Source organism: Ixodes scapularis, unplaced genomic scaffold (genome assembly GCF_016920785.2).
Source record: "Ixodes scapularis isolate PalLabHiFi unplaced genomic scaffold, ASM1692078v2 PGA_scaffold10__122_contigs__length_95168666, whole genome shotgun sequence".
NCBI classification, from domain to species: domain Eukaryota; kingdom Metazoa; phylum Arthropoda; class Arachnida; order Ixodida; family Ixodidae; genus Ixodes; species Ixodes scapularis.
Genome location: NW_024609836.1, coordinates 53,157,170 through 53,171,499, shown reverse-complemented (window position 1 = coordinate 53,171,499; position 14,330 = coordinate 53,157,170). Strand labels below are relative to the sequence as shown.

The 14,330-nt window shown below is 41.4% G+C and overlaps 1 protein-coding gene across 1 annotated transcript in view; it reads left to right on the top strand.

The window, feature by feature from the left end:
• Positions 1-13,700, top strand: part of LOC120836541 (inter-alpha-trypsin inhibitor-like) — a 31,794-nt gene extending 18,094 nt beyond the window's left edge. Inside the window, exon 4 of the mRNA XM_040205503.1 lies at positions 13,601-13,700. Within this exon, the coding sequence (XP_040061437.1) occupies positions 13,601-13,700 (100 nt within the window). The remainder of the gene's footprint in view (positions 1-13,600) is intronic.
• Positions 13,701-14,330: the final 630 nt, after the last annotated feature.

Below are 14,330 nucleotides of genomic sequence, written 5' to 3'. Positions count from 1 at the left end.
TACGTTTTAGCCGTTTTTGCGGATATTTTGGATACCTTACTGACGAATACCGTGTTCAATAATAGCAAGCGATTACTGAGAGCTGTGAGACAGAGCGTCGCAAGTGGCGGATAGTCATGGCCGACTGGTGCAAGCGAAGGTGAGGAAGTTCCTTTTGTTTCTGCGAAGCGGTTTCAAACTTTGTCTTGTACCGTGTGCTTGCTAAGCTATGCTGGACTCTCACTATGCTCTACCCGGTTTTATTTCGTTATTTGAAAAGAGCGTATCTTCAAAATTTATGGCTCTCTCTGCAGAGTGAGAAAGATTCGCGTGCGGCGGAACCGAGGGCCAGCCGAGGGCCTGTCCTGGGCGCCGTCCCTACGACGGTCGCCCGACGAGGCTTTTGCGGAGCGTTCAAGTACAGTCTGACGGCAGTTCACGCAATCACAGGTCATGCTAGTTCTGAGGTGTGGTTCCAACAGTCTCTCGTCAACGATTTGTTTCATAAAGCGTTAGCGTGAAAAACGTTACAAGAGCGAGCAGCATGATTTCTTGCCCGTGCTGATGCCTGTGCCGTAGAGACGGACGATCTCTGCGTATGCCGAAGCCGCACGCTTTCCAAGTTTGCGATTTTGTGTTGTGAATAAAGTGAGTTTCTATGTCACGTATTTTAGTGGCGGCGAAAGCCGCTACAAAAGGCAGAGCAGTTAGAAAAAGCAAAAGCATGAAAAAAATGTTAAAAGGACCTGAATATTCGATGGAGTTGAAAGACCACCAACGTACCAACTCGCCCAGTTATTCTTTGTCAAAGAATAATAACCAATACTAATAAATTAAATAAATGCCAACTTTTAATTGGTTAGAAATTTATAACTGATGCAGTACAGCCCTACCCTGCTCTAGTGCTTTTATGATATCAGATAATGTGTAAATATATAGGATAGTTCATAGCAACCATTTATGCCCGACCCATTATATTGAATATTTTCTCTAAAAGCTCGAAGTTATATAAAAAAGTGCTTATCATAAATTAAGCCGCACCACTGATTGTGTAATAGCGTATGACTTGTATGTGTGTTCACAGCAAAAGAAAAGGAGGCATTAAGAAAATGCCAATCGTTTTGTTTGCTCTGTGTTAGAGCTTCTTTCAGGTATCAGGTTTTCAGAAACGATATTGCCCGATTTTCCTGGCCCTTTTGTCAGGATGAAGTTGTTACTATCTTGCCTTCCTCACATAGTGGTCCTTTGAGCGAATTATGTGATGTTATATCATAGAGTGGCCATAGGCTAATTTTCTCTTCTCCTTTTACGCAGGATGTAATGGCATACCATCATCACAAAGGAGAGTGTACAGTGAGGCAGGCTCGGAAACTTGAATAAAGTGATAAGTAGGATTTCAATTTCTGTCTTATCAATTACATGAAGAACACTGAGCATAATGTTTGTATGCTACACATACATACTTTCAGTTGAAAAATGCAGTGCACCTCTTCTTTATGGCTTTTCTCACACAGTTTCATAAGACGCCGGTACGTCATTCTCACGAGGAATAGAGCTGCCAAAGATTTCCTCGTTAATTTCTTGACTCACTTTTAAGAGTGCATCTCCCGGTGGTGGCGCCTCTGCATTATCATGATCAATTGAGTTGTTAACGGCGTTTCTTAACATTTCACGAGAATGGAGCTGTATAAGATGAAATTTCACAGGTTGGAATACAGCCGTTCAAAGAAACACCTTTGAAAAGTCAGCTTTTTAAATGCAGGCGGCGATTTTTCTGGTCAATTTGAGACCGTGCTTTCCATTCAAAATGCCCGACATACACGGCGTCCCAGATAACTTGCACCATACATAAGAAACACCGGAGGGCTCTGCAGGAGTGAAATCAACTGTCGTTAGCAAGTGTCTTGAGAAAGTGCACAAATTTTTTTAATGCGCCTGGTTATGTAAATAACTAAGATTATTGAGCTAACCTTTCGAATATTCTTTTAAGGACCAAGATGTTAATTGTAAAGTTGCCGGGTGCATTGAGAAGCACCCATTTAAAGTGTTTGAAACATAATACGTTTTCGTGCTTTTTTCCGGCCTTCAAAGCACGCACATTCGCGGCGCGCTCGCACGCCGTGATTGGGGAAGCGAGTTGTCACGCGGTATTTTTTTGTATTTCGCGGGCGTTTTTTTGAAGGCTAGGAAAAAGGAGCATGCAAAGCGCACCTTGTTGAAAATGGTTTAATTGGGTGTTAATGCGCTCTACAACTTTCCATTTCACACCTCGGCTTTTAAACGAAGATTTAAAAAGTTAGCTTGTTACTCTTAATTAAGTAAATAGGCGCACTAAAACAATTTCGCGCACTTTCGCAAGAGACTTTCTAATAGCGTACACACTAAACATCGTAACACCCTTGTGGGTGTAAATGGCTTGTCCTATAACTAACACCCATTTGGGTGTAGCAAAACGCCCTAAACAAAGGGCGTTATTCCTAACGCCCCTAACATAGGGCGTTTTTCCCTAACACCCTTAAAGGACGACGTTATTCCGAACACCTTTCAATTAGGGTGTGATTCCTCTGTACACCTTTTTATTAGGGCGTTATGTCTGCGCAGTACGCCTTCTAAATTGTGTGTATCACCGCCAGAAAGGGAAATAAAAAAAGGCACGATTACCAACACCCATAAAGTAATGCGTAATAACCCAAAAGAGTGCACGAGAAAATGACTGCAAATGCCTCGTTCACTTTTTATTTTTTAATCAAGGTTCTCACAGGTTCTACAAAATTCTCTATAGACGATTGCAAGCAGGTCATCTGGCCGCAGCCATGTCTCTGCTTATGCGGGCAAGTGCGTGCAATTACAAGCGTGCCAAAGGTCAAAGCTACGTTCACGCGCACGTCATCAAACTTGGCGAAAGCAAGACTGAAAGAAATAGTTCTCTTTTACCCTCGCAATTCCACCACGACCGAGACGCTTCTAAACCAGTGGCGGTCCGTGCGTGTAAGGTCAGAAATATTTCAACCGGATATTGTTTCATAACCCCTTCAAATTGTACAACCGAAGGCCCTAGTTGAATCTCAAACTGTACTTTTCTTGTGACGTTTATGCTTTCTTGCACTGGTGACGTGGACAAAACTGACAAGCTTGCAAAGACGGTACGACCAGGAGTTGCTTGGGACGCAAGCGGCAGTTCATGTTTGTAAACCGTAAAATGGTCTATTGAAACGGAAGCAGGGAGGCTATGTCCGACAAATGTTTCGTTACTCCTAAAAATAAACGGAAGTGGCGGAAGTGACGATATCGCGTTTGATTGGTTAGAGGTTCAATGACGAAAGTTACTTATTTTCGCCATTTGACCTTCCAACCAACCAAACACGATCGTGGCTTCCGTCACTTCAGTTTCTTTTTAGGAGAAATTAAACATTTGTCGAACATAGCCCCCTTGGAATACTATCAGAAGCATGCTTGAAGAGTACTTACAAATAAAACAGCGATCTCATGTAATCCGTGATAGATGCATAATCCGATTCGGGCAGCACAGAACTATCCACAAACACAATGTCGAGGATGAAGCGGTCGCTCACATTCAGCGGAAGTTTCGCGGTCGCCGATGAGCACCTCTCTGTCGTGATAGATGCGTAATCCGATTCGGGCAGCACAACACAACGCAAACACAATGCCGAGGTTGAAGGCGGTCGATCACATTCAACGGAAGTCTCGCGGCCGCCGATGAGAAGCTCTTTGTCAAAATGCGTCCACCAAATACAGCACAATAATTCCATGGAATCCGACGAAATAAACGACCATTTCCGAAAAGTTGTCATGGATGTATTCCGGCCGTTCACGACGAAAAATCACGGCCGCGACTGAACCACACGAAAAACAGGAATACACTGACGGGCGCCCCCCGTTTTGTAAACCGGGCCTACGTGGCCCCTACAACTCACCATAACTTGGTATACGGCAAAGACTACGGCCCAAGGAGCCCATCAGCGCGTCAGAGCGAATCACGTGCAAATTTTCGTCCAAGCGTCCTTGTCCTACGGAGAGCGATCACGTGTTTTGCGCCACCCCTCTGATTTGCTAGAAGTGGCCTTCGCACTCGCTCACAGCAACACGAAGACACAAAAGAAGGTTTGGAGGCTTATCAGAAGACGAGGTCAAAGGGGGTTGGACAAAGCCGCTAATCTCCCTCTGCTGCTTTGTATTGCCACCTGCCTGCACAGGGAAGGTCGCGAAATCGGACTCGCCAGGGCTTGCTTTGCGTAGTACAACCTTGAGCGTCTCAAACTGCCACTCCTGTAGACGCGCATGATCTGGTACGGACCGCGAGATCACAAGATAAATAAGAAAAAACATTTTTAACGCCGCCGAAGACGCGGTTTCACGTGTTCCAAAGAAAAAAAAAAAAAAAAAAGCGTCGGAAAGCTAGATATTTTGGTGTCATTGCGCAGAGATATGAGTCGCGTCCCTGGGGGTGTCATTATTCCGGCACTTTCGATTGTCTTGCGACATTGTTTCTTCAGAGCTACACTCCAAAATAAAGTATCAGTGAAGGTGCTATAAGTAGTGCGAAACCCAGTCAGGTAAGTTTGTAATATCCGAAATGAGGGCGCCACAGTTTGTTCAAGTCTTCACCTTAAAAAGTCTTTCTCAGGTTAAAAGTAAGCAGATTCTCTTTCACTCAATCTTGCTTTGTATTGTTTTTAACGTCGGATTTTAGACAGTCAAGAAATAGAAATACCTCGCCGGCATAGCCGATTCACGCAGGACACTCTTGACAGTCGACCAAAAACGGCGCCACGTACGGTATCTCAGGATAGCGTCGGCGCGACCCATCCCATTTTTCAGATATTGGCTAGACCAAAATAATATCGGCACAATCTTTCCGATTTAATTCCATAACAGCGCAATAGTGTGTGCTGCCTAGGCTGTATGTTTACACGTCTTCATTCTTTTTTTTTTTTCTTTTTTTGCGAGCGGAGATGAGTTTTTCTATAATCAAGGTTGAACCGATAAAACTGATGCACGCGCGAAACGTAATTTTAGGCTCGTGTCGAACGAAGAATTCAATAGGAGTTGCAAAAACTATTCTTTAGCACTTCCTAATCATACGCGACTCCGTGTGGCGATTAATTACACTCGATGTTTGTACCGCCGTACATCAGCAACAGTTTCACCAAACCAATAAATATGAACGGCTATGAAATCGTGGGTGTATTTGACAGCATCATCATTACGCCCCTTTCTCACCGTGTGGATGAAGGGCGTAAAATTCCCCCACACACCCTTTTTACACGATTTCAGACACCATCGCTGCAAGTGGGGCGTAAAGAGGGCGTGTAAAGGGTGTAAAACCTCAGCACACCCTTTTTACACCAACCGATATTCAGAAATCGTGTAAAAAGCGTGTAAAAAGGGTGTTTTTCCTAACCTACACCCTTCCTACACCCTTTTTACACGATTATGGGTGTTACAATGTTTAGTGTGTACAGTCGGTTTCACTCCCGGAGAACGCTCCGTTTTCTTTTTTTTCTTTTTTTTAAGTTTGGTGGAAGTTATCTGGGACACTCCGCATATATGTACTGGTAGTGTACATTTAGTACACTAAAAGCATACATGAAGAGCCCTAAAAGTGCACTTATAGTATGTTAAAAGTACACTCGGGGTGCACTTAAGGTATACTACATATGTACTTGGGGTGTACTAAAGGTACACTATTTTGTTTCATAAAAGTGTGAAACTAGTACGATTTCAGTACATACCCTAAGTTCACTATTAGTATACTTTCAGTATACTTTCAGTATACTGATTTTGAACGACTTTTCGCTAAGGGAAGGGTCAAAATAGGGCAGGGAAGGGGGAGATGGGTAAAATATTTTAGGACAAAAAAAACCTAAAAGTAAGGATGGCGTCGTTTTTACCTTGTGTAATTTGAAGATTTAAAATACCACCATGTCGCTAAGACGTTGAAATTTGTCAACAGAAGTAGAAATCACGAACAAAATTGTCACTATGTCGCAAAATGACTTGGGAATTATCTGAATGTATTATGAATAGAGAAACAATCTTTTCATTAGGTAGTTATTGCTTTCCTGACGATTTTTATAGAAGTACAGACTTTTTGATAACAGTAGTTCCCCGGCCCGCAGAGCGATAGCGCTGGCCAACCCGCGGCCGTTGGGTGGCTTCAAATAAATTGGTTTCGGTTTTAGCGCACTCGCAGCTGTATAGGTGTCTTAAATCACTTCCGCTTAATTTTGTGAGGAAATTGTGTTTGTTGTAGCATACAACCAATTAATAAGTGGGGCTGAGCTACGTATAGAGGACTACGAAGTTGTTTCGAGTCACTGCTGACTTCTTCAGAAATACTTAATAACGTCTCTGCTGATGTTCGTCATTAATTTTGGTCAGGTTCAGTTGCAAATTGAAACGCATTGTGCACAGTCAGGATTACCATCGTCTACAGCAGCGCCCGCTGACACTAGCTAAAGAAACATGGAAAGACTACGTTATAGATATGTAGTAAGAGGGCGGGTCGTCAACCTGATTAACAATGTGCTGAATCGCGAGGAACTAGTCGCAGCTCACTTATTACAACTTTATATTCGCGTACATCCACTGTCTGTCTTTAGATACTAGATGTTTCTGTTGTAATAACACACGTGATTACAGAAAATGTAATATGGCCTCGTTCAATGTTTAGATTGTCCACCCTAGGTTGAGGTGGGAAATTTCATTAACTGTTGGTTCTGCTAAAGTATGAATTATCAGCATTTTACAATAGTGCCATTAAAAAGTAAACCATTTTTCCCACATTGGCTTACTCAGGATGTGAATAAGATAATTGTCTGACATTTATCTTGCGTCAAGAGATGTATGACATTTGTCTTGAGTAATACAAGCTGAATAAATTTAAAGGGCTCTAGGCAAGTGATTTCCGGCATGTTTGTCTGAAATCAAACGCTAAGCGCACCCTTTCATGGACCTTTGTATGCAGATCTTTATTAAAACAGACGCGTTTTGTACATTTCGGCGTTACCAGCCGCAAAAAGTAAACCACTATACAACATCGACAGCGCTGCACCTGGGTGATTTCCACTCAGACGGCTTCATTTCTGCATTGCGTATTACCGCCTTTAGGCACTCTCAATGTGCCTGTGAGTTTTCAGCGGCGTAGTTCTGACTTTCGTATTGATATAATTGGATTTTGTCTTAACAGATTTGTTAATACCCAGAACGAAAGCGGACATGAGAGCGAGCACGGTGCACAGTTTATTTAAATTCGTTAAAAAAAAAAATCAAGCGATTGTTTGTATCGCAAAAACAATTAACACCGTCTAGCATATCTTTATGTAATGTCACGCGCAAACAAATCGCATGATGTAGACGTTAAAATATACCTAGAATCTCATAAAATGTATGCTAAGCGTTCGCTACCTATCTCCACAATTCGAGTGGTCCCATACAATAAAAAGCATCTGTTTTCGATTTGTTAAGAAGGCAAAATGGGATGCTTTCAGGGAACATACAAAGTTGATCCTTTCGCTGATTTATTTAGTCGGTTTTCTTAAGATATTTAACGCTTGAATATAAATATACATTGCGCTACTTCCATTATTTCCCATGTTTCGCCACTATTGTTTGAGCAAACCTGAGTTGTCATAAATAATTGGGCTCAACGTGCCCCAGGGCGAAGCTGATTTTTGTGCCCCCTACCTCCTCACACCTTCCGGTACGCCGGCGGTGAGATTACGCAAAACGTATTACAAAATTAACTGCTAAAGGTAGTAATAGCACGCAATTGGGTAGTAAATATAAGCCTCGGACGACACCTTACAATGTAAGGCGAGAAACCCAGTGAAATGTGAAGAAAAAACACGAATACAACGCCGTTGTAAAGCAGAGGAGGGGAGAGCAGAGCGACGAGTTGAAGCAGCTTATAACGGCCGTCGTGTCACCTGATCCTAAAATAGCAGCTCCCATACGATGGCGGCTAAAAAGGTGTATAAAATAATACTTACGTCTTAACGGTACGAAATACGAAACAATTATATATTTAAAAGAAAACAGATTAGTGTCAATTATGTTAAGACTTCCTACGAGCAGCGCTGCTTTTTCGGTTTAATTGAATCGACAACGAAAGGTCGTTATTTACGGCGCATGCTCGATGCATGTATGAACGGGACCTCGCAGCCACAAGACACTTCCGGGCCGATTCCCATAACAGTCGCGGGCGAAACCCCTACTTCAGTTTATACACATTTAAAATATAATTATAATGGTTACATGCATGTCATCATTACGTCGTCTTTTTGTAGCTTGGGTTCGTGAGGAGATTTTAGTTTGAGTAGAGAGTAATTGTTAGAGGCACATTTGTAATGTTTTAGCAAAACCTATCTCGGTTTATAATTTTCGTTGATAATTTATCGCTCTTACGTCACTTTATGGGGAAGTTGAATGCCGAAGGCGAGCTGCATGCCCTCAGCACAATAACAAGAGGGACTGGATGTTTGCGGAAATTCCGTCAATGGTAACCTTAAAGTGTCGTCTGGCTATAGAAGCACAGGCATTTTAGTCATTTTGAGCCATGATGCATGAGACGCATTTGTGGTCAAGACGCATGCAGAATTTGGACGAATGTAATTCCAGCCGACTGTATCACAATGCATGTAAAATATCATGCCGAAGTGCACACACGAGTGCCTTATTCTACTCGTTATTATAGGCAACGCGTGCGTCGCTCTTGCATAAACTTTTATAATCAATTGAATAAGAAGGGGAACATCGTAAGCGAATACAGCAGAGCCGTTTTTCAACTTGTGGATGTGGATTTTCAATCTAATTATAACTGAATTTATATCTGCGAGAGCAACACGTTTCTTCCAACCATTATTTAAACGTTAAATAGTACTCTTTATGCGTCATTACTAAGTAACAACTGAGACTATCTCCAGAATGTCACCCACTGCTTAAAAGTGCACCAAATTTGAACCGAATCAGAAAACAAAAAGACCACATTAAATGTGTTTAATAAATAACGGCAAAGAAGGCAACGCAGTCATTAAGCATCTATAACTGAATATTCCGTACACCTACGAGCGAACGGCATTTATTCAATTAGGATATTATTGAGATGCATTATTTGTAATTGACTTAAACTTGATTATTCATGCTAACATTCGCCTCATAAATATTGTATCTATTTTTACAAAGATTGAACGGTATTTCATCTTGCATAGGGTCACAGAATTATGAGCGTACTCATAAAAAGAGGATCCGCGAAGTACACATTTCGAATATTATTTCTATAATGAGTCAATTTCTTAAGTTAATAGATGATTCATTCCTAGTGTTTCGCAAGCAGAAGATTGAAAGTTAGTTCAGAATCAATAAAATGCTATAATTAGAAGATGAAATTCTATAATCATGGCACCAGTTTCTATATTTTAGAATACCAAACTTTTTTTTTTCCTGTGGGTTTCTCAATCACGATATTAGGATGTCTAAAGTGCCATACCGAAACTTAGAAAAAAAAACAAAAAAAAAAACCGCAGACCATAGGAGGGGAGTGCGGTGCGCCTTTCTACCTCTTGATCCTTGGGTAATGCGAGGATGTAAGATGGGCTAGCGATAACTTGCTGCCGAACCCGTCTCCACCTGAAACGCCTGAGATGCTGCGAACGCTATTTGTGAATTTTCACCGTAACACTGCAAACCCCATTTTGTGAATATGAGGTGACTGGATTGTTATCTTTTTTTACTCTGACCCTTATCTCCTCTTGGCGTTAACTCGTTCTCATGAGTTGGTATAAAAGCACAAAGTTAAATATTGAAATGGTGAATTAGAAATGAAGCACATTAGGGAATTCATTTAGCAATTAAAAGTCCCCGCAGGTACTGAAAATCTGGAATAGTTAGGATAGGAACTCTTGCCTGCATTGTTTTTACTGCTAATGATTTAACTAGCTCAATTTTGTAAGTAAACAACAAGTCCTAATAATAGTACAGTCTAAGCTCGGTAATCTATGGTATAGGTGCACATTTTCGAATTTTAGTATGACTCTATTTTTTAAGGTTCATTGTAGACTGAATCTTTGTAATTAGAAGTACAGGTGTACATGCTTGAGATATTTTAGAGGGTAAGATGGTTTGTTTCTACTTTTCGCCATTAGTTGTAACCTTTCTTTAATGGTGAGCTCGGCCGCCTCATCACAGACTTCTTCCTTACAAAAATAATGTACCTGAGACGTGACACACAAGCCTTGGACAAGCTCTCTGAGGCTAGCGTCTCGCATCCCACGCACTTTATTTTTAAATGGAACGACAAATATATCGCAGTCAACGTGGTCATTTAATTCGACAGGATACAAAACACCAAAACACTTACAACTCGGTGGATACAAAAAGTTATACTTTAATACTTATCCAAAGTTAGCACAAACACGCGACGGCCACAAAAACCAATGTCCTGAAATAAAACAACAAATAAAAAAAGAAGAAAAACGGTGCACAATGGTGTGAGCATATACTATATTGACTATCCGAAATATATAGGTTACCTCAAGGGGCAGTTCACACATTTGCCTTTGACTCTGACCGAGTGAGACAAGACCGGTTTTTAAGCCTCCAGGCACCCCCCCCCCCCCCCCCCCAAGAGGCCTAAAATCCGGTTTTATCTCACGCGGTCGTAGCCAAACGCAAGCGTGTGCATGGGCCTTGAAAGGGGTGTCTATAACACATCACACTGATGGTTCTTAAGTTTTTTTTTATTCACCAATCTTTCGGAGTCACTGTACTAAGAGCAAACAAATAGCCCTTGAGGTATTGGGCAGGAGATCGAACTATAGGGGGCGCTCTGACCCGTTTGTTTTCCCCACGCTCGGTGTTTACTCAACACAAGGCCTGTACACATGCCAACAGGCCTTATGGGCATGGCCATGTCATCTTCTACAATAGAGCGCGGGGCACAGTTTAATGTAAAAAATACTAACAATCGACGAAGCGACGTTAAGTGCCGGATCTATCTTCTGAGAATGCGAGCTTGACCCACTTCGGCTTTTGTGCTAAGCTGGGATCGTGCATGCTGCATTGTTCATGCAGGCCGTCGTGGAAACAAAAGAGCCCCTCCTCCCCCTCGCCGGAGAACACGAACTCCAGTCGAACGCTGACGCCGCGTTCGGTTATGTCGGCCGAGTGCTGCGTCATTGTGTTTGTTGTCCCCATCCGTGTAGTTGATAAGTTAACCGCTTGGGGCGTAACGGTCTGTCCTCCTCCCCAATAGCTCGCATGCAGAGGGGGGTGGAAGTGCTTGGCGTAATAGACTGCGTGACACATCACGATGCTTTCATCACGGGTACAGAAAGCACTTCGGGTGCGAGTTCTCCCGATCTTCGATTCTGAACCGCACTCTTTTCGGTCTCCTATAGCCTGAAAAATGAACATAAAGAAATGTATTTACTAAGCGCTTGGGACTTTTATATTTAAAGGACATGTCGAACATTCAGAGAGTAGCACCCCTAAAGAGGATTATAACCTTTTGAATGGTGCCGCGCGTGTTTCCATGCAAAACAAAAACATTTCTAGAGCTACTTTTGTCTTTTTTTTTTAAGTGAAATGGATTATTCTTGATTAACATGTATAAACTACCAAAGAATTACTATTGAAGCAAACAATTCCTTCAAATGAGGGCTTTTCTTTTCCAACAACAGCTCGAATTAAACTGTTATCGCGCATCAAATTTGTACTATTTAAGCCATGACATATTAATCAATCCAGCCTACACAAACATTCGCCGTACACGTCAAAACATTTACGAATGCAAATCACAAGCGAACTGGAGTACACTTCCCACTCATACCCCTACTTTGTCATGAATTCAGCGGTGTATGTTTCTAAACAAGGTCCACCGCCCACTGTCGGTGAACACTTGACCCCTTCTGAACTTATCTTACTTTTTTATTCGCTATGTTTTTTTTTGCTACATGTTGTAGATAGTTATCCGAACAAACATCGTTTTTTTTTTATCGATGCCTGTTGCGGAAGAACAAATAAATGTATTACTGGAAGTGTACTGGGCCCGAAATATTCTGACGTCCTGGTGCTATCAAATCCCGTCAAACACTCCAAACACCGTTATAGTAAAACAAAACTGCACAGCCGACTGAAAGACCTGAAATTGTGCAGTAGAAAATCACAAAACTTAAGAAAAATAGTTCAATTGATTTTAAGATGTCAATACAATTCCCGCCAGCCCAGGCAAAACATATTTGTTACATAAGGCAAACACAACACTTGACGGCGACGAAGATATGAGTCTATATATCATGTGCGCACGCATAGAAACGAAAAATGCCAGACACAACAGAACTGGTCTTCGCCCCAGATATAAACATAAAGCTGAAGTCGTGGCATATACCATTATGGTCCCGCAGCAGACTGAAGTTCCACCAGCGAAGCTTAGAAACTAGCTTTAGCCAATCGCGTTTGAGGAGGGGATGAAACATCTACTCACACAAGGTACCCTACATTCCGTGCGCCGATTGTCCGTGTTGACGACAGCCACATTTCATCAGCGGGGCACAAGTTGTTAGCTAAGCAGCTTCCCCGAGGTAAACCATACATTCAGATTCTCCAGTCGTCCTTTTTTGTTGGAGTGTCCCTGGTGACCCTCACGAGCGCGTAGTATGAAGGAAGGCCGCACAAAAGGACAGAGTGCCTCAAGTGCCGTCACCACCATGACCGCGCGAGCAAGCCAACGGTGTGCACACCTGTGGAAGCGCCGATTTGCCGATGGCGTGGCGCCGAGGAAGTCGAGAGCACGTGTTGTGGTGACAAGACATAGTTTCGGAATTCTTTGAATTCCCTCTCCCTCTGATACGCCTTCACCCCCTTTTTCATCTTTCTTTTTTTTTTTCAGGGAAAAAAGCGTAAACATTTGAGTCTGGGTTACCGTGAGGACAATATCGTTTACTGCGCATTTTATAGGTTACTTCCTAGAGGTTACGCGCCGGTGGCCAGTCAAGTAACTTATATATCGTCTTTATCGCTTTCAATTTTGGGCCATGAAACTATCGAGTCCTGACGAAACTAATTTAAACATCAAAACGACTGCAGTTGCAACGCTTATGTTATAGCGCACTCTTCTTTCGAAGTTACGCTATAGGTTACCGAGTTCATAGTGTGACCAGAGCATTAAAATATATGGTGTACAAAAACTATAAGTTTGCGTCATCGGGCATTATTTGGTAAAAAAAAAAATACCTTTACATGGGCTTTCCACCGCATTATAAAAATTATAAACGTAAAGTTTTATTATCGGTTCATAACTTTTTAAGCTACACCATGCCAATTTTATGTGGTATTTATTCGAAGGTGCACTCTGTAGCGTAATGTTGTTTAAACTTTAATCGAAATGATATATTCGTTCTGAATTAAAAAGATGTCTTCGTTTAAACATTTGGCTGCCTGAAACTCTTTTCATGGTTACCTTCATAATGAATAAACCTGGATAGTGCATTCCTAATATGTAGTGCAAAGTTACAAGAATACTTGAAAGCAAAACTAAAAGGGGAGGGCGGCAGTGATAATTTCTCCACCAAGTAAGACTACATTTGTTTCTTGTCTATTTCAGGTACCCAACAATGTATTTTAAACAAAACAAGGAACAAATCAAGGATTTAATAATCGCTTATAAAAAACGAAAGGAGGAAGAGAAAAAGAAGAAAGCCTAAAGTCGTGATCGAACCAAACAATACCACAAAACTAACCACCACTCACTAATTTTTTGTTTAAGTTAAACTAAATTTAGAAGCTTCGGTTGATGAAGGTGTTATGAAGATGCTGTAAACTAAATTGAATAAAAGGATACGTTCACTAAGATAACATATATCAAGAAATCCAAATTCTTCGAAGCTTAAAGGGTTAATTGAACGCACTCTGATCTGCGTCAGGTATCCATTTTCATGCACAAAATAAAAAAAAAACATTGTACAGACACTTTTTAGTGTATTTATTTCTCGTCTTTCCAGATAATACAACCTTATAATACTTATAATAATGGCAGAAAACGAGAACCCTTTCAGAAATTAAATCTTAAAAATATCAATAACTTTGACTGAGACAAACATCCATTGGAGGAGGTCTAACTTTCCAAACTCAAAATTTAATACAAGAAATTAAATTTTAATTACAATGTAACAAACATATAAAGCGGAAGAGGAGAGAACAGAAAACGAGGTTAAGTTATAAACAAATAGAAGGATGGATTCAGCCTTACGGCTTAAGCTAAAATGCATTGTTCCGTCGAGGTGAAAACGTTTTTCTTGAATGGAGTTTTAGGATAACCTACACAATTGTAGCGC